The sequence below is a fragment of the Botrytis porri genome, assembly GCF_014898465.1.
Source record: "Botrytis porri strain MUCL 3234 chromosome Unknown BPOR_011, whole genome shotgun sequence".
Classification (NCBI taxonomy): domain Eukaryota; kingdom Fungi; phylum Ascomycota; class Leotiomycetes; order Helotiales; family Sclerotiniaceae; genus Botrytis; species Botrytis porri.
This window is the reverse complement of record NW_024066085.1, coordinates 77,802-99,705: the sequence shown is the minus strand read 5'-3', so window position 1 is coordinate 99,705 and position 21,904 is coordinate 77,802. Positions and strand designations below refer to the sequence as shown.

General features: G+C 38.2%; 6 protein-coding genes across 6 annotated transcripts; 3 read left to right on the top strand and 3 right to left on the bottom strand.

Annotated features, from left to right (window-relative positions):
* Window positions 1-208: 208 nt before the first annotated feature.
* EAF01_008062 (uncharacterized protein) lies at window positions 209-2,589 on the top strand (the record flags this gene model as incomplete). The annotated part of the gene is made up of 7 exons (XM_038916318.1): window positions 209-261; window positions 317-457; window positions 516-896; window positions 975-1,400; window positions 1,451-1,722; window positions 1,773-2,038; window positions 2,113-2,589. The coding sequence occupies 7 exons, from the start codon at window positions 209-211 to the stop codon at window positions 2,587-2,589; spliced, it is 2,016 nt and encodes a 671-aa protein (XP_038767680.1).
* Window positions 2,590-2,978: 389 nt separating this feature from the next.
* Window positions 2,979-3,566, top strand: EAF01_008061 (uncharacterized protein; the record flags this gene model as incomplete). The annotated part of the gene is made up of 2 exons (XM_038916317.1): window positions 2,979-3,159; window positions 3,217-3,566. 2 exons carry the CDS (start codon window positions 2,979-2,981, stop codon window positions 3,399-3,401), a joined length of 366 nt encoding a protein of 121 aa, XP_038767679.1. The 3' UTR covers window positions 3,402-3,566.
* A 1,679-nt stretch (window positions 3,567-5,245) lies between these two features.
* Window positions 5,246-6,748, top strand: EAF01_008060 (uncharacterized protein; the record flags this gene model as incomplete). Its single annotated transcript, XM_038916316.1, has 1 exon — window positions 5,246-6,748. The coding sequence occupies one exon, from the start codon at window positions 5,246-5,248 to the stop codon at window positions 6,746-6,748; it is 1,503 nt and encodes a 500-aa protein (XP_038767678.1).
* Window positions 6,749-6,994: 246 nt separating this feature from the next.
* EAF01_008059 (uncharacterized protein) lies at window positions 6,995-8,156 on the bottom strand (the record flags this gene model as incomplete). The annotated part of the gene is made up of 2 exons (XM_038916315.1): window positions 7,897-8,156; window positions 6,995-7,837 (listed from the first exon to the last, which is right to left on the bottom strand). The coding sequence occupies exons 1-2, from the start codon at window positions 8,050-8,052 to the stop codon at window positions 6,995-6,997; spliced, it is 999 nt and encodes a 332-aa protein (XP_038767677.1). The 5' UTR covers window positions 8,053-8,156.
* Window positions 8,157-16,993: 8,837 nt separating this feature from the next.
* On the bottom strand, window positions 16,994-18,727 carry EAF01_008058 (uncharacterized protein). The gene is made up of 2 exons (XM_038916314.1): window positions 18,014-18,727; window positions 16,994-17,952 (listed from the first exon to the last, which is right to left on the bottom strand). Exons 1-2 carry the CDS (start codon window positions 18,369-18,371, stop codon window positions 17,177-17,179), a joined length of 1,134 nt encoding a protein of 377 aa, XP_038767676.1. The 5' UTR covers window positions 18,372-18,727; the 3' UTR covers window positions 16,994-17,176.
* A 538-nt stretch (window positions 18,728-19,265) lies between these two features.
* On the bottom strand, window positions 19,266-20,133 carry EAF01_008057 (uncharacterized protein; the record flags this gene model as incomplete). The annotated part of the gene is made up of 3 exons (XM_038916313.1): window positions 19,266-19,468; window positions 19,622-19,734; window positions 19,916-20,133. 3 exons carry the CDS (start codon window positions 20,131-20,133, stop codon window positions 19,266-19,268), a joined length of 534 nt encoding a protein of 177 aa, XP_038767675.1.
* Window positions 20,134-21,904: the final 1,771 nt, after the last annotated feature.

Sequence of the window (21,904 nt, the reverse complement as noted above, 5' to 3'; positions counted from 1 at the left end):
GGAAATGATTTAGCCGGCTAGGAGCTAGGTCACTGATAAGCTATCTGACTATCTTTCTATCTTCCCCGGACACTATTAGTCTGGAACAGTACATTGCATCCTGGAATCCAGATTCGTTTATATGTACTCGAGTATGCGAATGGCCTGAAAAGGCGTTTCTCCTTTTATTCAATGCCATCCATCTATACCAACAAATCGTTGGAAAACAATGTCTTCGTCGTCATCTGTAATTCCTGGCCATGCTGGTTCAAAACCAAGTAGGTAAGTTGCGTTCGAGCAGAACTTTCAGAAATCGAAAATGACAAGAAACCTGAAGTCAAATAGCATGTCTAACATGCCGGAGTGTAAAGTTAAAGTGTAAAAGCACTTCGCTCGGTGAGAAATGTGAGCGATGCGAACGAAAGTCGCTTGAATGTATATTTGAGCAGCATCGAAGAGGGAGAAAGCCCGGAACAAAGTATTCATGACATCACTGAAATACAGTAGTGCATGATTTACGTACTGATTATCTCTAGGATAAGACGAAAAGCTCAGAGGTCAAATGCACAAATTGAAGGCGGAGGAATTGCCGAGTCACTAAATCAACCTCCAACTGCGACACGTCTTCGTGGTGAGATGGAACGACAAACGTCTCCAAACGCTACACCAAGTGGTACAACAGAGACCTCTCCACCTCAAACTGCACAATCATGGGGTAGCGAAGGGCTACAACAAGTTGGAATACTAAGTAGGGAAGCACAATTTGGGAAATTTTCTCTAGAGAATATTCTTTCTGTGCCGGATGTTCTGAGACCTCACCCTCCACCGAGGCCACCAACCCCAAGTGCAGATAGCTTCAATGATCCAATCACATGTAACATGCTTAGTTTTCCTGTTGCGCTTGGGTTATTCGATAGGTAAGATTCAATGATTTGAAATCCTTATAAGAAGACAGAACTATGAGGAAAATTGCCTGTGAATCTGACAGAGAATAGTTTTATGCGTTGTCTAAATCCATTTATCTGTCAACTAGACCCTAAACTTCATACATTTGATTACGTTCGCCAACGTTCATCATTCCTCCTCACGGCAATTCTTTCAGCATCTTCTAAAGCTTTTCACCCCGCACTTCATCCCACACTCAGGTCACATACCGAAAATCTACTCGGAAGGGTATTTACCCGGGGAGCCAAATCCACAGAGATTGTTCAAGCAATACTAATCTTTACTTATTGGAAGGAACCAGCCGAGATACGCACTTGGCTACTCGTTGGTTATGCTATTCGCATGTGTATTGAGCTTGGATGGCATGAAGTAAAACCTGTGACACAAAAGCCGCGAACCTCGACCAATGAAATAAGTATCAGGGAAGCTAGAAATATTGAGAGAACATGGCTAGTATTGTTTGTGTATGACAGAAGGTTAGATTCACTCCATTCTAAACCCGACTATATTCTCTAACAGATCGAAGCTTGAGCTTACAACTCGACAAACCCTGGATGATAGACCAAAACAATCTGATATCTAAAGCAAGCGAATGGTACCAAGAAGAATACGCTGTACCTGGCGGAGATTTGCTTCTCTCAGCGTTCGTCTGTCTACGTTTAATCAGTGCCGAGTTTCTCGAGCTTTCGTCATCGACCAAATCAGATTCTCGAAACTTTCGGTCAGAAATGTTGTCTAAACTCTTAAATACCGAACTCAACACCTGGGAAAAGGATTGGTTACCCAAATTTGAAGATGGTTCGTTACATACTCTCTTGATATCTAGCCTGTCGCTAAGTTTCCTCAAGAGTTGGTCGCACCTCCTCAGCAATTCCTTGTCAGCTTCTATGGTTCACATCTCCGCCTCCTGCTCAACTCGTATACTTTGCAACAATCCCTCAAAGCTGCAAAGAAAGGATCTGCAGTGTCGAAATCAGCACTATCGCAATGTTCGTCAAGCGCAATTGGCATGTTGGAGAATATATCGAAAGTCATTGGGCCTCTCAAACAGCTCTATTTTGTGCAGGACTCTGTCCATGTGATGACTGCTTATGCCGCCATATTTCTCATTAAGGTGGGTGCATTCATTTCTTTTCAAAATGGTTTAAACGTTTCGCAACGTCTGGAATTAACCGCTGATAATGGCAGTTGCTCCTATCGCTTCCTCAGAATTTACGCTCAAATCTCGAGACTCAATCGTTACAAGCAATCCTCCTCTCGTCCGATACTTTCTCAGAACAATGTGCTACACAAATGACGGGTTGCGCAATGCAAGCACGATTCTTGAAGAATCTCGTGGGGAAATACCATAGATTGAAATCCCATGCTAGCAATCAAGTCCGAGATCACGGTGTCCATCCGCATCAACCTGACATTCCAACGTCACAAGAAAGCCTTCACAATCGAATGAACACCGATGTGGGTACAAGTTACCAGGTCCCCAGACCCCTTCAATCCCATCAGGACACTGGGGAATCGACAGACACAACTTCGATAAATGGGAGCACGCCGGATTTCAGCACGGATTTATTACATGATAAGGAAATCTGGGATGGTTTGTTGACCGATGCTGGCTTTTGGATGAGCGAAGGGAATCTTCTACCCGACAACAATCTTTCTCGTTGAGTTGCGAAAGTGCGTTGACTCGTATCTTACTTCGATTTGCGTTTAGCATTCCAGATGTCACTATCTCCATTATCGGTGTTCAAAAGTGGGGATCCTTCATATCGTGCGGGGAACCTGGAATACTGATTGTTTAGCATAGAACGCCGATTTTATTCGGTCTCTCAGTGGATTCTTGTGTTGACAGATATTGGGAACCTCGTTACTTAGTAAGGTTAGATATCAAGGCTCACCAGCTGTGGTCCCGAAGACATATTCAAATCGACTCCGTACACTTTTACCGGGAAACAAGGTTACACTCTCCGACCTGATCTTCGAATCCAAGCCTACTACCACCACTACACACACAACACCTTTGAGTGCGATCGCTACTTCGGAGCCCAAGCATAAAAATGGCGAACACATCTTCAACTCCGATTGATGATTCCTTTCAACTTTACGATCTCCGTGTTGAAGTTATCTGTCCTCCCTCCTCCAAAATTCTCTGTGGTGCCAATGAAGGGGATCATTTTACTCTCGAGGGAGAAATGTTATATTTACCACCTGGTCAAGGAATTAGCATTTACAGTTTATGTTTGTTACCTTATTTATCCCGACCAACGGATTACGCCAGAACTAACAAGCCCATAGCATCAGTTCTCCCTCTACTAGCAGCAAAGCAACGCTTCACTCATTCAAATGATTGGATGACCACAGACGGCCTGATAGCATGTCCAGATCCAAATTGTGGGAGTCAGTTGAAGATCACAAGAACGGGATTAAGGACGTTCAAGCATGGAGAAACTACGGTCGTGGGATTGGAGGGGAATGTTTAAGAAATGTAAAGTTAAAGAATGTCTTTACAGCTAAGGGCCCGTTCGGATCGTTTTTTCAAACTGTTGTCAAAATAAGAAGAGTTGAATTGTTGACTAATATATTAATCAATATTTTGTAGATCTAGTTTTGATTTTATAGGTTTATAAAATGTAGAATAATAAAATGTTAGTAAATAGAGGTTGAAGCTTTATTATAGATTTAGTAAAGTTATTATATAAATTTTTAACTTTTGTAGATTTATATTTGTTGAAATTTCATAGTAATATGTTAGTATTTGATAATTTACTTTTGTTAACAACAAAATCTAAAACAATTTTATAACATGATTTATCAGTGAGTGTCGGAACACGTGATCAACAACGTGACATTACATGTTACACTTTACCTTATATATATACGAAGTGCGTAAATAGAAGTAGTATATATATATAGATATAGTAATTCCTTCTTTATACAAAAAGGGTAGATAGAAATAAACAATCTATTTACTCATATATATTATATATACATACCTTATCAAGTCTACTTAATAGAAAGTAAATTATATTAATGAACAAGTCACTCATTTTATATACAAAATTTATTTATACATAATTATGTACTTTCTTTATATAATAATATAATTTAAAGAAATTTGAAAATATTAAAATTTAATTATATAAATATTATAAAAATTAAATTATTTATTAAAAAATTAAATTATTATAACTTAATAGTTATTATAAAAATAACTTTTTTATAATGAAAATTATAACAATTTCTACTTTTTTTAGAATATAATAAAAATATTTATAACAAAACTAGATTTATAAAAAACTAATTTTTTATTGTTATTGAAAATTCTTTTCTCTTTTTTAAAATAATGATTAATTATTAAAATAAGAATATTGAAAAAGGCTTAATTTTGATATATTTTTAAGTAATTTGTTTATTGATATAACCTGTTCACTAATAAACCACGTTAGATAATATTAGTGTTTAGTAAATGCTTATTTGAGTTACATTTGTTGTTAATATCGCCTAAAAAATCGATTCGAACGGGCCCTTAGAACCATAAGAAAATTTGGTCTTACAAAAGAAAATTTCACTTTCTGAGGTAGTTGGCCGAAGCAAGAAGTTACTAAAGAATATTCAGATAAGAAAATCTATCAATTAGCAAGAAGTAGTGATATAAACAGTCGAAGAAGCCTGTGTTTGGGCATAAATGATATAATGAGTACGAAAATGTAATCTTGTCTCTTAATCTTCACTACATGCTGGTCAACAAAACTTCATCGTCGGTGTCTTGGACGATAGGAATGCCCCAGTATGCTGGTCACTCAATATACTTCAAGTGACATCTGAGATCGACCAATTGGAAATGTTTTGCCCTCCTTCCTGAGTGCCTTATACAGGAGCATCTAGGAAGAAGCGACAAAGCATTGAGTGATTCGAGTATCCATCGTGTAGCTTGGTAATCCTTCATCAAAAATACAATTTTTGATCGAATGGTGTATCTGCTTTTATATACTAAGGGGGAAATAATGTATTTAATTGTTACCATATCATAAGTCGTGTTTGCAATTTTGCTAATCGAGGACTGTTCGTATGCCATTGAGCCATTGAGTTTTTGACGTGGCGCAATCACACTGATGTCAACCCCAATGCAGCGTACCCGAGCGTACCTGCCCGCATTCCAAGCAGTGTTTGCAACACAGTGAACATTAACGGCAATCACGATACACTAAATTCGTATTGCATTTTGTAAATAAAAGACAAGTTACAAGCTCTTCAATTTCTGTTATGGTTCTTCCATGTTCCATAAACATTATTCCAAACTGTCGAATTAACATTTCAAATCACGATGAAACGATTCGTGGAGAAGAGCATTACGAAAGCCAAGGGAAAGATCAAGAACTCTAATCAAGAAGCTACGCCGCTACAGTCCATGAGCTCTGAACAAACTGCCGAAATGACTTTAGAGCAGCAACTTCGGGAATTACATGTTGAGCAAAATTTGGAATTCGTTGAAGAGCCTCGTGATGATGACTTGGAGCGATTTCAGGCACAATTACCCCCTCTAGACCCGTCTAAACCACCTATCTCGTCATTCTTCCGAAGTGAATCATACGAGTTCAATCCGAAGAACACCGAGACTGAATCTGGAGCTCTAGCTGAGAGAACCTTTCACTACTTCTACTGCAGAGAAAAACATCAATTCCAGGGCAAAGTAGAGCACGAAAGCACTCTGGGGAAAGAAAACGATTTCGCATATGTCTTATGGCCCGTCTCGATCATGCTTCATGCAGCTGCCGATTGTCTTCCGCCTTCGAGAGTAAACCAAGTTGACTTGGTACAGCAAGAATACTGGAACAAGGACTATCATGCATTTTGTGCTTGGAAGATGTTCCTTGGAAATAAAGACATCTACTATGATGATAACGCTCACGTTGTTCAGGCTTTAGTATCGTCGTATGAAGTTACGGGACAGCTCGAGTTTCTACTTCAAGCCAAGGACATTATGGAGTGTTTTATCATGCCATTTGTAGAGAAAGAGTCGGGTGGAATTGCATGGCATCTCTCAGACAAGAAAGTTCGAGCTGCTTGCTCAGTTGGCCCAGCTGCTATATCGGCCTTGAGAATAAGAGCTCTACCGTCAACTCATGTCATTGAGACCCACGATAAAGCCGAATCTTATCTTAGGTTTGCAACAATCCTATTGACTTGGCTTCAGGTTAACTTGCAAGATCCAAAAGACAAACTCATCTGGGATCAATTGAAAATAAATGATGATGGATCCAAGGAAATCGAACGTACAAAATGGTCATACAATAGTGGATTCGCCATTCATGGTTTCACACTCTTGTACGAAGCGACCAACGATCTTAGATATTTGTCAACGGCAGTAGAAATTGCAGAAGCAGCGATGAATACCGAGGGCGCACTTTTCGATCATTGCAATCCAGATCCATCTCAAAGAATGCTTTCAGACGGATCCTTTTTCTTACATCATCTTGTGGATGGATATTTTACTCTTTCAAAGCATGCCCACACCAAGAAACTCAGAAATGAAATTGTTCGTATCGCTGAATGGGGAAAGGAATTTATGAAGGATAAGGAGGATGGCTTGTATTATCGCGGTAGCCGTCCCTACACGATTTCCTCTAAGCATTCACAACAGTTCTACAAAAGATTTGGCGTCAGAATAACAGGACAACAAAATATGCAAGAAAGGGACAAAGATGGAAATCTGTGCAAGACTATGATAGGGTGCGCAAGCTGGGCAAGAATAATCCATGCTGCGGAAATCGTTGAAGCAAGCATCGCTAAGGAGTCAGCAGGCGAAGCCACTGTAGATGAAAGCTAAGGAGTATGAAAGAAACGACTGATGCTATACATACCCGAGTTTCTTATGAGAGGAAGTATAGATTCACTCATTCAATGTATGATAAAGTAACTATACAAACATTAAAATAACAATCAAAGTTGCTGAAGTTGATGTTTCAAGTAGTCCAAATTTCAGCTTAACGTTCCAGTGCTTAAATCCAATTGGATGGCCTCTCGCTACGAGCAACGAACAATTCATTAATTCAACTCCACATGCTGCTAAGTTTCATTCAGTCGTAGTTCTGAGGTCTACAGAAGCCCCATTTGCCAGGATTTCATCGTCCGGCCATTTTGCACTTCTATCAATGTCCAACGTCAATATTTCAGGACGTTTGTAATGTCCACTAGCATCAATCCAAACTTTCACGACTCTTAACTCGTCATAATTAATCTCTGCCTTCAAGAACTTCTCTTCAGCTCCCGTATGTGGACCCGCCAAGATAGCGCAAAAAGGATGGATAACTGCACTCCATCCCCCACCCTTCTTGACAAGATCCTGCGGTCCCAAATTTTTCTCCATCCATTCCAATGTCCCATCATCGACATAATTACTCGCACAAATGACCCATACTTGTGCTGTAAATGCATGATTTTTCATTAACCCTTCGATCTGAATGTCAGCTACTGATTCGAATCCAGATACGGTGCTAATAGCTGGCCAAGCTGCGGCGTGAATCTCTTGTCGATCTTCGATCAATGCTTGACGTGCATTGTTCATCGCATTTCCCCAGCATGCAAGCCCTCCTATCCGGCCAATGCTGCTTGGCCATACCTTCAAGGTGTGTCCGCTTCCTTGTGCCCAGAGCGTGCGCTCGGAATGCGTGGGCTGTAGTTTTCTATGGACTCCGAGGAGCGTGCCATCGGTGTCGATGAATGCTTGGGAATTGAATAATGTATGACCTCCTTCCACACGCTCTGATATTCCGATCGAAACAGCTATCTTTAGTTCGGCACAGAGATGCATGATAGGCAGGAGATCACCGCCTGTTCGTCCAACGACCACACTTTCGTCCGCATATTGAGCTTGTGCGTCAACGCATTTGAGGGGTGAGTGTGTGTGAATGAAGTACTATTTTAAAAGCTCTGTGTAAGTTTGAGCACCCTAAGAAATGAGTCGAGAAGACTCACCGGATATCCAGGAACGAATGTCTCGGGAAACACTAATAATTCAATTTCTTGGTCTTTGCCCTCCTTGATTAGTTTTAAAACCTTGTCAATACTGCCTTTCTTATCCATGAAGACTGGGGCGGCATGAACCGCGGCGGCAATGACCTTCTTACCCATTTTGCCTGTGATTGCCTTCTCAAGATGTTAGGACCAAGATGGAAGAATAACGAGGTGGAGCAATATTTTGAGTCTGTAGAGTGTGTCTATACGGGCTTCCACGCAACATTCAACCCCTCTCTTGTATCTCCGCACACAGGATCACACGGCATTTATTATACCGGGAGTGCCATATCTTTGAATGGTGATGGCAGCAACGTTAGCTATGGTTAGAGATAACACGTCATACCTCCCCGCATTTCCCCTCAGCTGCCCTGCATGTAGGGTTACATCAACGAACGGGTATCATACGACTATATTACGGATCTTTTTCATCCAAAGTACTGATTCCAACTATGTACGTTCGAAGTTAAGACAGTGGAGAATGGTTGATGAGCTTATACAACACTAACTCATGTGAGGAACTAAATCAGTTCATCTGGAGATGTAACGAAACTTGAGTCGCTCCTTCAACTTTAGTATGGATGAATCTCTCCAATAGACCCGAGGTGTAGTCACAGAAACATTCATAACTTTGTGAACGGTAAACCCCCTAAATTCTGACATAAATGATTGCAATTATCAAACGAAAGGTCTGTTACGGAGAAAAAAACCTGACCATCATCCGACAGCAATTCTAATCCCACGATTATCGTCGTAGGTTTATCGTTGTCAATCTTTCAACGTAAATTTACAAATCGAAAGAATGATAATTACTAGCTAAAGCTCGAGACAATTACGAGAGCTTCCGCGGGAGAAGTCCACTCCTAAGATCTTTGCAGTCTCACGAGTGACTTATTCTGTGGGAGCTATGTAGTGGTGCAGAAAGCTCGCAAGACACAATATGTGTGTGAACGTTTTGTTAACGTGGCTTGTCTATCGATCAAAATAGATAATTGATCTTTTAAATAAGGGGAGAGTGGTCGAGGAGGATGCGGAGGGAAGTTTTAGGGTCTAGAAAAAAACGGAAAAGTGAATGGATTTACTGATCAACGAAAGAGGGGCTTCCGAGATGAAGTTATAAAGAAGAGAAGGAGGCTAATTTGGGCTAATCATATGATGCGTATTGATTATACTGCTAGTGATTTGCTAGTAGATTGGGAGACCTATATAATTAGCAAGAGCACGCAGTCCTGAGACATATGATAGTTCCACCTGTCCGAAAAGAACTTGAAAGACCGTTTACGGTACAGAAGTCAATCTTATCTAGCTATTCGGCCTGGTACTATCGCAGAGACGTGGTGTTGACAGCAAAGAGGATGATAAGTAATATGACTTTATTTTTCGTCTTGATAGCTAGGATGACATGGAAACTACTTTGTGGCCTGAACAAAGAGATTTCCCGTGAAATCATCATACTTGGACCACAATGTCTAGATGACGATCAACTTTGCTTGATTCCTTTTTAAATCTAAACACGCGAACGACCACAATCCATCGGCTTCCTGGCGAAATTGTAGGAGATGCTCTAGAAACAACTTAAGAAACTAGATCATATTCTGAGCGGGAATCACTTGACTTGTAAATTGTTCATTTGGGAGCTGCCTAAGCTTCTAGAATTGAAAGTGTTGTGAACGAATGTATTGATTAGATCATGACCAGTGGGGTGCAACTATTCATTTGCAGTAACTTAGCTAGCTGAATCTTGTAGATGATCTCATTATTGATATCTGGTTGGTGAAAAAGATCATCTTCAGCTTCGAACAGGTACCGGAAATCTTTCTGACCCCAGTGTAGGCAATAGTATTTCCCGTATTTCGTATACGGGTTAGTTTAGTGGTGTGTATTGAATTTTTTCGAAATACATAAGTATATAGTATAGAATTGAAAAAAACACGAAAAAACCAAGGAAAGATTTTCTTGGAAAAACCCATTAATCTTTATTATATTCGAATCAGGATATCATCCTCTACCCCTTCCTAAAATCACCAAATTGATACCTACCTGAGTTAAAGAGACATTGTTATTAATATCGAGAAGGAAGATCCAATATACTTATATCAAAATCATTAATATCAATACTACTAACAATAAGCTTACTATATTGAATATAATTAATAAAAAAGATTAAATTATAAATTTTAATAATAATCCAGACTTTTCAATACTCAAAGACCTCACAAAAAGGTTTCAACTATATGTTACGCCGGTCCATCCTCGGTACCGCGTCACATGACTCTTAGCACGTGATGGACCCTGCATGACAGGCATAACGGAATGTAGGTCCATACAGACCAAAGGTCCAGGACCTCTCTAGGTCCTGAACGCTCCAGTACAGTACGAAGGTCTATATAAGGGAATGGGATTTCATTACAATGTAGAGCTTCGTGCTCAAGAACAATCATTAGTTTCATTACTATAGTTACGAGAATTGCAACCAGTTACCAACCTTATTGAATTCCTACTTGAAGTCTAGTCTAAACCACCTCGAGAGATCTCTAGACACTTCCACGTGACCCTAGAGGCAGCTCCCGTAACACTATAAAGAAAAAGGTTTTTGAGCATAGGAAAATAAAGAATAAAAACTCTTTAAAAGACTCCACTTTTTTTAAGAAATATTTTACAAAAGATATATTAATATAATATTTGATATCCTATTAATATGCTTATAGCTACCCTATATAATAAAGAAAAAAACTAAACCTTCCAAAAAACATTTATAATATACTAATTCAAATATATAATATTATTATAAAATATTAATTTTAATACCAACTTATATAATAAATAACATATTACTAATTATAATTAAAAAAATAATGATTCTTCAATGTAGAGTGTATATTATTAAAGTAATAGTATCTTAACACTACCACATCTATTATTTCGATCTTATTCAACCATCTAGTCTTATAATATAGTCTTATTCTTTATATTGATAGGATAATCTAATAGGAGGAAAGGGAATGAGAGATATTAGGTTTTAAGAAGAAATTATATATCACCGACATATTATAGGAGAAGGTGGATATACGACTTATAAGTAATAGATTAGAGGTTATAATAGGATTTCTGAAGGACTTGAAGTATTAAAGGGTAAAGATAACTCTTTAAGAGGGATATAATATTATAATTAATTATAGTTTTTATAATATTTTGGAAAAAATTGAATAAAAAGAGAAGGATTATTGTAATAGAATAGAAAATGTAAAGTTTCTATAGGTATATTGAGGGATTTAATAAAGAGAAGGTTTTTGGATATAATAAATCTACAATATAGGTGACTTAAAGGACTTGAAAGAATTGCTTGAAAGGTTGCTTGTGGGTTTTAATAAAGAAGTTCGGGGGGAATAGATTTTTATTTCTTTTTTCTATTTACCTTATTTAATTAGAATTATATATAGACATATTGTATGGTCTTAGTATAGCTATATAGACTGAATCGATTATGAATTTACTACTATTATTAGTATAGAATTCAATACCACTAAAAGTATTCAATATCATTTAGTTGTTCAATACTATTAGTAATATACTGAAATACTGGAATTCAATATAAAATATACGTTCCTATTCAAATTAGGCTAGAAAAAAGGGATTCTTATTCATATTAGATAATAAAATTCCATTCCTTATATAGGAATCCCTTATTTCTAGTCTAATTTGAATAGGAATATATTGGATTCCAGTATTTCAGTATATTGCTAATATTCTTCAAACATATAAATATATACGAGAGTAATATAACCTCCTTTCTATACATACTAGCTGCGATATCAATATACTAATACGCGCCACAGTTTCACTGTAGTATACTATTGCCTACACTGTCTGACCCTTCCTTCTTCCCCTTTCAGCATTTGATCATCTTTCTTATAAGGTAGCTACGAGTTCTGTCCAAGCCAACCTGAAGAGCATTTGACTAAAAGAGGCTTTATACCATGTATTCAAGTGTATACCTGATTCGAGTCATTTTCAAAGCCGTGAGGAATCAGACACGTAGGCAAAATGTAGTTAGGTGTGCATAACAGCTAATCTATCACGCCATTAACTTGGTATATATCATCGCATAATCCCCAAATGTCGAGAGAAGCGACAGGAGATGATAACAAAACCGGCAACGAAGATGATTGTGAAAGTAAGGGTTATACTACACCATCCAAAACGCGGAGTTTTGATTTCTCACTGGAATCTACAGTGTATTCGGGAAAACTGTCTACCATTGCACTCGGAAACTTTTGCTTCTTAGGTATTCTTAATTCCTATGTTATTTTTTGGGGTCGCGCTGCTAGATACATATAGCCCGTGATGGAGCAAAGTGACTACCCGGAGGATATTACAACACCACAGGACCACAACTTTATGAATTGAAGAATAGGGTGAATATTCTCAGCAGTCTGGAATTGTTTTCGGGGGCTCAAGAACGTCTTCCACTGATCAAATGATGAATAGCAACAAGTGAATCACTCACCAATCCTGTATCTTTTAGTCCTCAGGGAGTTGAATAGGGTAAACCTCGAAGAATTAGATCGAATGAAAGCAGAGAAAGCTCAGACACCAGCGGATTCACCGATTCCATCCATTCTGACTAGGCTGCGCACAAATTATCTGTACCCGTGGATTATCTGTGGATAATCTGTTTTATAGATTATTTATTAGAGATTCTATTTGCTTTATAGATTATTTATTGAGGCTTTAAAATTATTTGTTTTGTATGAATAATTTATAGATTATTTACAAATAATTTATTTACTTATAGATAAATGAATTATTTATAGATATATGAGTTATTTATAAATAATTTGCAAATTATTTATAAATAATTTGTGGATATATAAATTCTTTATTTTTTAGTTTAAAATATGAAGCTATTTTTAGATTATTTTCCAGCCCAAAAGTGATTCAAGCTTAGATTTATATTAATTTTTATATTAATTATAAAATTATACTAATATTATAAAAGATTATAAAAGATTATAAAAGATTATAAAAGATTATAAAAGATTATAAAAGATTATGAAAGATTATGAAAGATTATGAATAGTTATACAATATACAAATAGATGGATATCTATAGATAATCTGCAGATTACCTATGGGTTACCTGTCCAGATCCTGAATTATCTACTCTGTAGACGGATTATCCGTGGATTATTTGTTGAGGCTATTATCCGCTCCGCGGATACCCGTTGCGCAGCTTAATTCTGACTGCTCCCTACCACTTACTTGTACCCACGCATCAGTGCATCAGTTCTACCATCATATCATTATAGCGGAGAATTTGTCTATGACATTATCTTATGATCAATAACGGAATAGTGGTTAAAAATCTGCGGTGAACTTTCCCAATCAGCTTGCATATTCCATTTGATATATGCCGATAGTCTACTAATCTTGTCTATCCCATCCTATTTCTATCATAAACTGACAACAAAAATATAACAAAAAATTGATTCTACTGTCAAAGATTACCTTGGTAAATTTCACAGTCTACAAATTCGCGATCAAGAACCTAAAGAGCACCACTTTCGTCGTAGTGAAACAGAAAATCCAAAGTCGAGAGCAGTCTTGCTGTGATGTGCTTTCACGGTTCGGAAACCTCTTTTATGTGTATTCCTCGAATTTTAAATTGTGAGTATGCGAAATGTTTTACAGTGAATATATGTATCGCCAAATCACTGAGATCCTCATGTTGAACATCAAGTAGATAGAAATCAGTCCGCGGCCATGCACACCTTTACTCAATCCTACCCCCATACACGAGAAGCTCCTCTACTTGTTGCGATACTAGTTGATGTAGCGCAATGACTCACTAGCGGAAGATCCATATCATGTATAGCTCTCATAGCTCTAAACTGCAAATAGAAATTCACGATCAATAAAGCAAATAAGAACTTCGATGTCTTTTCAAGATCATTATGAAGGTGATATTGGTGGTATTCGGAGCTTTAAATCTCGAGAACGGTTGATTCAATTGTAAACTGATCAAATATTAACGTAGTTTATCAGTGGGTCGGCCATATCAGTGGATCGGCCACTTTTACCTCGAATTATTATTCTATATTCAATATACATTTTCTTTATAATTAATTATAAAAATTCATTTTAAAGAAACACATATAATCTTAATTATTCAAGCTATTGAATTAAATAAAAAATTATCAATTCAAAAGGTAGCTTAGTTTTATTATATACCTCGAACTACATTGAATAATAGAATTCGAGGTAAACCTAATATAACTGAAAGTCAATCAAAAAGTTATAATTTAATTGAATTAAAAGAGAAAGTACTTATTCAATATATTCTTGATATGAATTTAAAAGGTTTTCTATTTAAACTTAAGAATATAAAAGATATAGCGAATTATATTCTCGAATTGAAGGGTACGAAATATATCGAAAAGTTTTAAGTATATCGATTTGTATAGCATCGAATCGAATTAAAGACACATTTTAATTATATTTATAACTTTCAAAAAACTTTCTATAAGGACTTTAAGCTTATTGAAGAATGGTTTCAATTAATTACAAATATATAAGCGAAATATGGTATTTTGAATAGAGATTTCTATAATTTCGATGAAACAGGCTTTATAATGGGAATTATATGCATAGCAATAATTATTACTAATACTAAGAGATGTGGTAGAAGTAAATTTATACAGCTAGGCAATCGAAAATGAACTACAGTAATAATATGTGGAAATAAAAAGGGCGAAACTATTCTGTTACGGGAGCTGCCTCTAGGGTCACGTGGAAGTGTCTAGAGATCTCTCGAGGTGGTTTAGACTAGACTTCAAGTAGGAATTCAATAAGGTTGGTAACTGGTTGCAATTCTCGTAACTATAGTAATGAAACTAATGATTGTTCTTGAGCACGAAGCTCTACATTGTAATGAAATCCCATTCCCTTATATAGACCTTCGTACTGTACTGGAGCGTTCAGGACCTAGAGAGGTCCTGGACCTTTGGTCTGTATGGACCTACATTCCGTTATGCCTGTCATGCAGGGTCCATCACGTGCTAAGAGTCATGTGACGCGGTACCGAGGATGGACCGGCGTAACATATTAACATATGAAAAAAACCTAATTATATTAAAGAGAAGTGCTCACTAAATAAAAGGCTTTTGATATATTATTTCAATAAAAGATTGATATTCAAATTCAATATAATAAACATCAAAAAGGAGGAAATTCTAATAAGGAAGTATCTTTTAATTGATATTGTAGTAAATATGAAAAGATAGGTTATAATATAAGAACCTATTAAAATAATACAATAAATTCTAGATTATTAAACTCTTAATAGTTTTAATTAATTGATTTAGTTGTTATTGAATAATATAGCTTTGGAGTGACAATTCGAGGTAAAAGTGGCCGATCCACTGATATAGCCAATCCATTGATAAACTACGTTATGTGATCTTATCCCCCTTAATAAAGATCATTTACATGTAAAACGCACAGTGACAACAAAAATTCCTGTTGTAAACTTTCATAATTCATATCATAGAAATGTTGATCTTAAACGCAAGTTACTATATCTTTGGTCAACGACCAGAAGCATAGCAATTTTGTATAACTTTCTCAGTCGTGGAGTTGTATCTTTTTCGTTGGAACCCCAGAGGTTTATGTAAGTATGTTAGTTGTGAATCACGAGAATGGATAACCGAGAAGGCCTCGTCTTCTTTCCGGCGCGCTGAGACTTGAGAGACGGCAACAGGGAGTGAATAATCCCAGAATTTGCTACTTCACTGCTGAAGAACCTGTAAGGCATGTGAGAAACAGTGATCAGGTGCGGACTAACAGATAACTTGAGGAGATCAGGCTCCAGGAATTCACCCCCTTTTTCGAAAATCACAATCACAATTACAACTCTGTTCTCCGCTTTCCCATGTGCGGTATTTTCCTGAAAATAACATAAAAGAAGTCCTTTGGCTCACTGAAGAACTCCAGATCCTACTCAAAGCTCAGGGTTACGATTTTGTATTGGCAACTACGAAGAGATTTCTGAAAAAGGCTTTAGAGGAGATTACAAATGATCGGTGTAATGTTTCAGTGTACGTGGAAAATGAGGTATATCAAATCCAAGACCTTGGAGAATGGGGTAATATAGTACCTATATCATTCGAATTCTATCATCTCATTTTCAAAATATCGTGAACAGGAATACCAACGACGAAAATCCCCAGATTTTATCCGCAATCACCAAACCCATTCTCGTTAACACCCAAAGAAAGTCAGAAACCCCCAACTCAAGTTCATCAAAACCAGATATCACCTATTCTTATCATTACTCCAAGTCGGCGAATTCTATTCGGGGTGTATCATAGATATCTATGGTGATCACTCCTCTGGGGGTAGCAGTGGATATATGTGTGTATATCGTGTCTCTAAAGAAGTAGTAAGCGAAAGCTTTTAGCAAGAGGGGATTAGAAGAAGAATGGATTTACACATAAGAAGATCAGGTACGAAAAGTTCACTTGTCAAGCCCCATTATCTGGTGACAGGTTCGAGTGCATAAGCGAGGGAACTAGGAGGACTGAGGGGAACTACAGTAAAACTTAGCTATACTGGACTGGGATATACTGGAATCTTGGATATATTGGAATAATTTCCTTATTTGAATACTTTTTATATAGTGATATCGGATTTTTGAATATATTGGAATACCGGACACTTTTTTTGTAAATCTGGTATAAATTTTGGTGGTTAATTTAATTGAATAAGTTGTATTTTGAACAAGTAAGTTTGAAAGGTTATTATTATATGATATTTACTCGAAAATATTGGGATTTAGAGCTGAAATTGGATATAAATTTTGGTTAGAAAGCTTGAGCTATCATTTTTTACATCGAAATCTTCTTTATATCGGATTTCATTGGTCGAAAATTTCAGTCCGGTATAACCAAGTTCTTCTATAGATGACATGTAACAGGAGAGTTTGTGCATTATCGACGGAGAACCGGGAGATTGTGGTCATGTATCTCGTTTCCGAAAGATATACTTCCGAACTACAGCAAGTACTAGATGGGATTTCCACCCAGGTGAGATATCGTGCTACGAAGGTAGCTAGGGTAATTTGATGGATCAAATGTTTTTTTCACATTCGTTATATCATAATCCATTGAAACACGGAGATCGCTCTTTCTCAACGCTAAAACCATCTGTTCCCGTTCATATACCATATCATCGACTGAAGAGATCACAACAACCCAAAAGCAGCCAACCCAACCACAAGCACAGGAACCCATCCCATACACCCTGTCCCCTCCTTCCACCCCAATGTCGCCGCATTTGTATTATTAATTAATAACGCTGGAGTACCCGTAACATTAACCCCTTCATCGATTCCACAAACGACCTTACAGCCTTTATTTTTCCTCTTCTCCAGATCCCTCTTGCTGCCCGCAAAATTCCCACTAGTATTAAAAGCCAATTCAATCCATTGAATTTGCAGGTACGCCTCGTCATACAAACTCATGTTTCCTGTCCATTCTCCTCCATCGCTCCACATATTTAGTATCAGACCACTTGGATCTTTTGGAACCTGATATGTAATATTCGCCACACTTTCGCCATTAACATACCATGATGTTTGCTCGGGCATCCAATCCATACGATACATATTCCAAACACTCCAATCCATACCACCATCTGGAGTTGAGGCATTGCTTGTAGCTTTGGGTTCGGCATCACCTTCTTTATTTAAGGAAGGTTGGTTTGTGTATTGGACCACATTACGAGGACCAGATGTTAGGATCTCGATGTCGGCTTCTTGGATAGGGTCAGACTCGAGATAAGTGAACATTCCCGCGCACGCTCCTTCGGAACCGATGACTCGAGCAAGGAATCGGGCCGACATATATTTGAAATTCTTTTCGTTGGAGTCGAATTCGGCAACGGATTGAAAGCCTTCGAGACGCGCTGTGCGGAGGGTAAGGTAGGTATCGTAGGAGGTATCATTATCGTTAGAGATTTCTACGAAAATAGTCTTAGTATATCGGCTGGCAGATAAAGAGGAAAGTAGTTTGAAACACACCAATGTATACATTATTCGGCGAATTAACCATCAGCACACCACTTCCACTCTCCATCGAATCACTATTATTCCAACTCTGCGTTGACCAATCATTATTCCAAGCCTGTCCTGAAAAGAATTCCGACGTTGCCAATGCACTGGATGTATCACTTTCATTCGAAATCAAATCAGGCACAGTCTGAGAAGCTGCTGCTACTGTTCGAAAATCATGAAATCGATGGTATGTGAAATATCCAGATGACGCACTATCCGTTCGAAAACATGTACAATCTTCTCCATTATCTTTCTGTGCGCGAACTTTACTGATGGTCGTAAATAACAGGACCAAAGGAATAGGCGGCAGTGAGAATATCTGCATTCTGAAGGATTCGCTGGCCGAAGCCCGGAAGAACTTATCAACGTTGTGAATGCTGTGACGTGGTATCACTGCTTGAAATGTGACAGACTAGAATAAAATATAGAAGGAAAGAAATGTTTCGAAACTGAATCAACACGAGAGGTAAATTGACCAGTTCATATGCATGTTCCAAACAAAATAAATGCTATAACAACGGAAAAGGGCAAGAAAACGATGAGGTTGACCGACCGAGTGAATAACCTACCAAGAATATTGAATCAATCATTAGAAATCAAATAACAGAAATTGAAGATACAAAAGGGAGAACAACACCCCCTGGCTTTTCTCGTATTCCAGATTTCTAGTTTGTGCATCGTCGTGCATTTCTCAGCTCGTCTTTTCTGCACGTTTGTTCTTAAAGGTTTGAGATTTTTTTGTTTGGTGGTAATGATTAGATGGAGATTAAAACCAAGGGGCCATGGCGTAATAGATGAGCCCTGTAAGTGGTCAATGACACGCTGGCCGTGGCGCAGTTGGGGGTCCCTGTCAGCGCCAAGTTAGAGGGGTTTGATCTACCGGCAGGGAAAGGATTTCAGAGCTTATTTCAGGGGAACACTCCACATTTTAAAGAATTGGTGAAATTGGAAAAATAACTCTATTATGACATCTCATCAGAATTATATCTGCCAGTTGCTGGCCAGTATATTGCCCAACGTGTCGTTTATTTCCTTTTCATTCTAGATCTGTATAAAGCGAGTAGCTTTAGCCAAGGAATAGCAATTATCGCACAGGATGTCTGTGCAAGTTCGATCTCCCCTATTCCATCGGATATCCAACTTCCTCAGAGGTCTATTTATCAACGTGTCAATTAGCTGGCAGCAAACTATTGATGAAGTTACTCATCTTTGAGAGTGGCTACGATCTGACGTGCAATTTGTATATGGCATTCAGAGTTGTTGTCCTCCATATTGCTCCGTCGTTCTCAAGAGACATGATTGTCAACAATATTGCTGGTGTTAAAAGTGCCACCTCGTATCTGACATCGACAGATCTGCTCTTTTCGCTTGGCCCCTCTACTCCTCCCAACAAGAAACCCCCACCACCATCCATCATTCCCACTATTGGAGTTCACAAATACCTTTTCCTATCAGATCTCTGTGGAAGTTAAAAGTTGCATCACAAACTTCAGTATATGCTGCTCTGAGATTCTCTCTTCAAACATATCTGGGAGTTATGTAGAGTACATTAGTACTAACATCCATGTCACATACGTTCCCAAGCATAACCGTGGTAAGTAGAATACGCCAAAACTCTCTGAGACCTGTATGAATTATTACCGTCACTCAAAGTCCATACTACCAATTTGCTTGATATGGCACGATAACTAGAACTGAACAATCATTGAAATCATCATGGATTGTGTTCTACGTTTGTGATTGACTTAGTCATAGATCTACCAGTCAACCTGTACCTCTGCCTAGATTTACGAGATCACATGTCAAAGAATTTCCCCAGTCAGAATCTGTCATATATATAGCACCTACAGGGGCTGTCAGAACAACAACCTTGTACTGAAAATGATGGAGTTCCAGGAAAATGGAGGACCCCTCGAGAAATATTCGGCTTCCATCATATCCCACTTCGTTGGTTTTGACTGATGAATCCATTGCACAAACTCTCCTATTGATGGAGGCTCAGTTTGAATATCCGGTGGTACTGGAATGAAGTAATGAGGTAGTTTTTCGTAATCAAGCATAGTCACTTCGATCATGTAAGGAGCCATTGCTCTATAGACACTCAGATAACGGCATTTATTTAGAGCTGGCAGGGGATTACGAGTTGAGTTCTCGGGACTAAAGAAGTCAGAGAGGTAATTGGTGGATCACTAGGCCTCAAAGATATGCAGCAGGGTGCGAAGACATCATCAGGCAGAGGTTGACTTTCCTTGACGAAAGGGATGCAAACAAATATTCTTATCTAACAAATTAGAACTGATGAATTTGGAGTACCCAAAGCGGGCTTTGAACCGGTATATATGCATATACATTCGTTCAATCCTCCTTCAATGATTGTCTCATCGTTCTCATATACCTTGCCTTGCAATCAAGTGATATCGGCCTTAGGGGTCGCATGAGGTAAATCGAACATTGCTATTGTGTATTTGGAGTCCCTGACGTCTTCTTAGTCTTTCTATCACAGCATTTTCGCACACGACCTGCAGTAGCTCGCTAATATCTGTCATCTGTCTTATCAGGCGTGAGAAACAGATTAATTGCTCATTTAAGCTGCAGTCCAAACTTGTAATAGGGACAAACTCTTGAATTGGATATAAGATAGTAGTTCTATGGTGCTTGTGACCACCAAAATTCTATGAGGCATTTTCTCATTTGATTTAAAACAACGATCCGATTGATATCATAGATCCCAGATTTCCTTCACTCTGGAAGAGTTTGGCTGCCCGTTACGCACATTTCTTTTAGAGACCTGGTAATTGGCAGTGGAAGTACGAATGCAGACATAAATGGGAAGGACGTTATTCCGCCCTGCCCGCTTTCCTTTGCAAACCCCCATGACATTCCCGCTTCATACATTACGAGCTATCATTATCATATGAGTGAAAAATTCAACTTGGTTTAAAACCCCTATGCTATGCAAAAATTTTCCCAAATACCATTGCAAAATGATTCTTTTGCAAGCTCTAAAACATGACTACCTCTTCCAAAGTACCACTTCATACGACCAGTCATGATTCCAAGTCTCCTCACACTTCCAACCAAAAGTATCTCTCCTATTATACCCCTGTTCCCAAAGGTGTAAAGGTTTCCGTTCATCCTCCTCGCTCAACTTTTCAGTAAATACAAATTGAGCGAACTGGTTTGGCGCTTCAGGCTCAGAGACTTGGGGACTCTTATGAAATATCGTGTCGGTTGTCTCCCCATGTGGCATCTCCCTTCACAGAATAATGGGGTATTGAGGAGTGAGAATGATTCGGGACGATAATTTAAAGCTTCTGGGGATTCTTAACTATGGGGCTGAAGAAATGAGTTAGTTCTTTTGGTGGATTTTGGCAGCTTCCGGTATCAGTGAGGGTGAGGTTTTCGCAAAAGGGCGCGAAGACATTTTCCAAAGGGATATAAATGATGTGAAGGGTCTATCTGGTTCATTGTTTGACGGTCTTGGAATGAAAGGCTTGGGTAGCTTGTGTATCATCCTTTCCCGTCGCATGTGTACGGAAGTCACTTGTATGGTATAAGGAGCATCTTGATTGGTGAATATACGGGTAAGGTTGTTGAGAGCCGTAACTGGGTTTATGATTGTGGGACTAAAAAAGTGTCTGAGTTCTCGGGGCATGGAAATAGATGGGTTGATTTGAAAACGACAAACTTTGAGCGAGGTGCAGCCGGGTTCGAATCTGGTTTGTCTGTCCTGCTCCATCATTTGATACATTTGATTGTCAAGATATCCATAAGTCATTAGACCCCTGTGATATCTACTATGGAATTTGATGTTAGTTGAACACTCAAGTTTCGCTGTAAATCTATTCAAATACTCAT

What these genes read in the sequence shown, in the direction of transcription:
- EAF01_008058 (XM_038916314.1), bottom strand. Translation starts at nt 18,371, where the DNA reads ATGCAGATATTCTCACTGCCGCCTATTCCTTTGGTCCTGTTATTTACG. An exon ending in GCCGAATAATGTATACATTG is followed by an intron (nt 17,953 to 18,013) that starts GTGTGTTTCAAA and finishes CTATTTTCGTAG; the next exon opens with AAATCTCTAACGATAATGAT.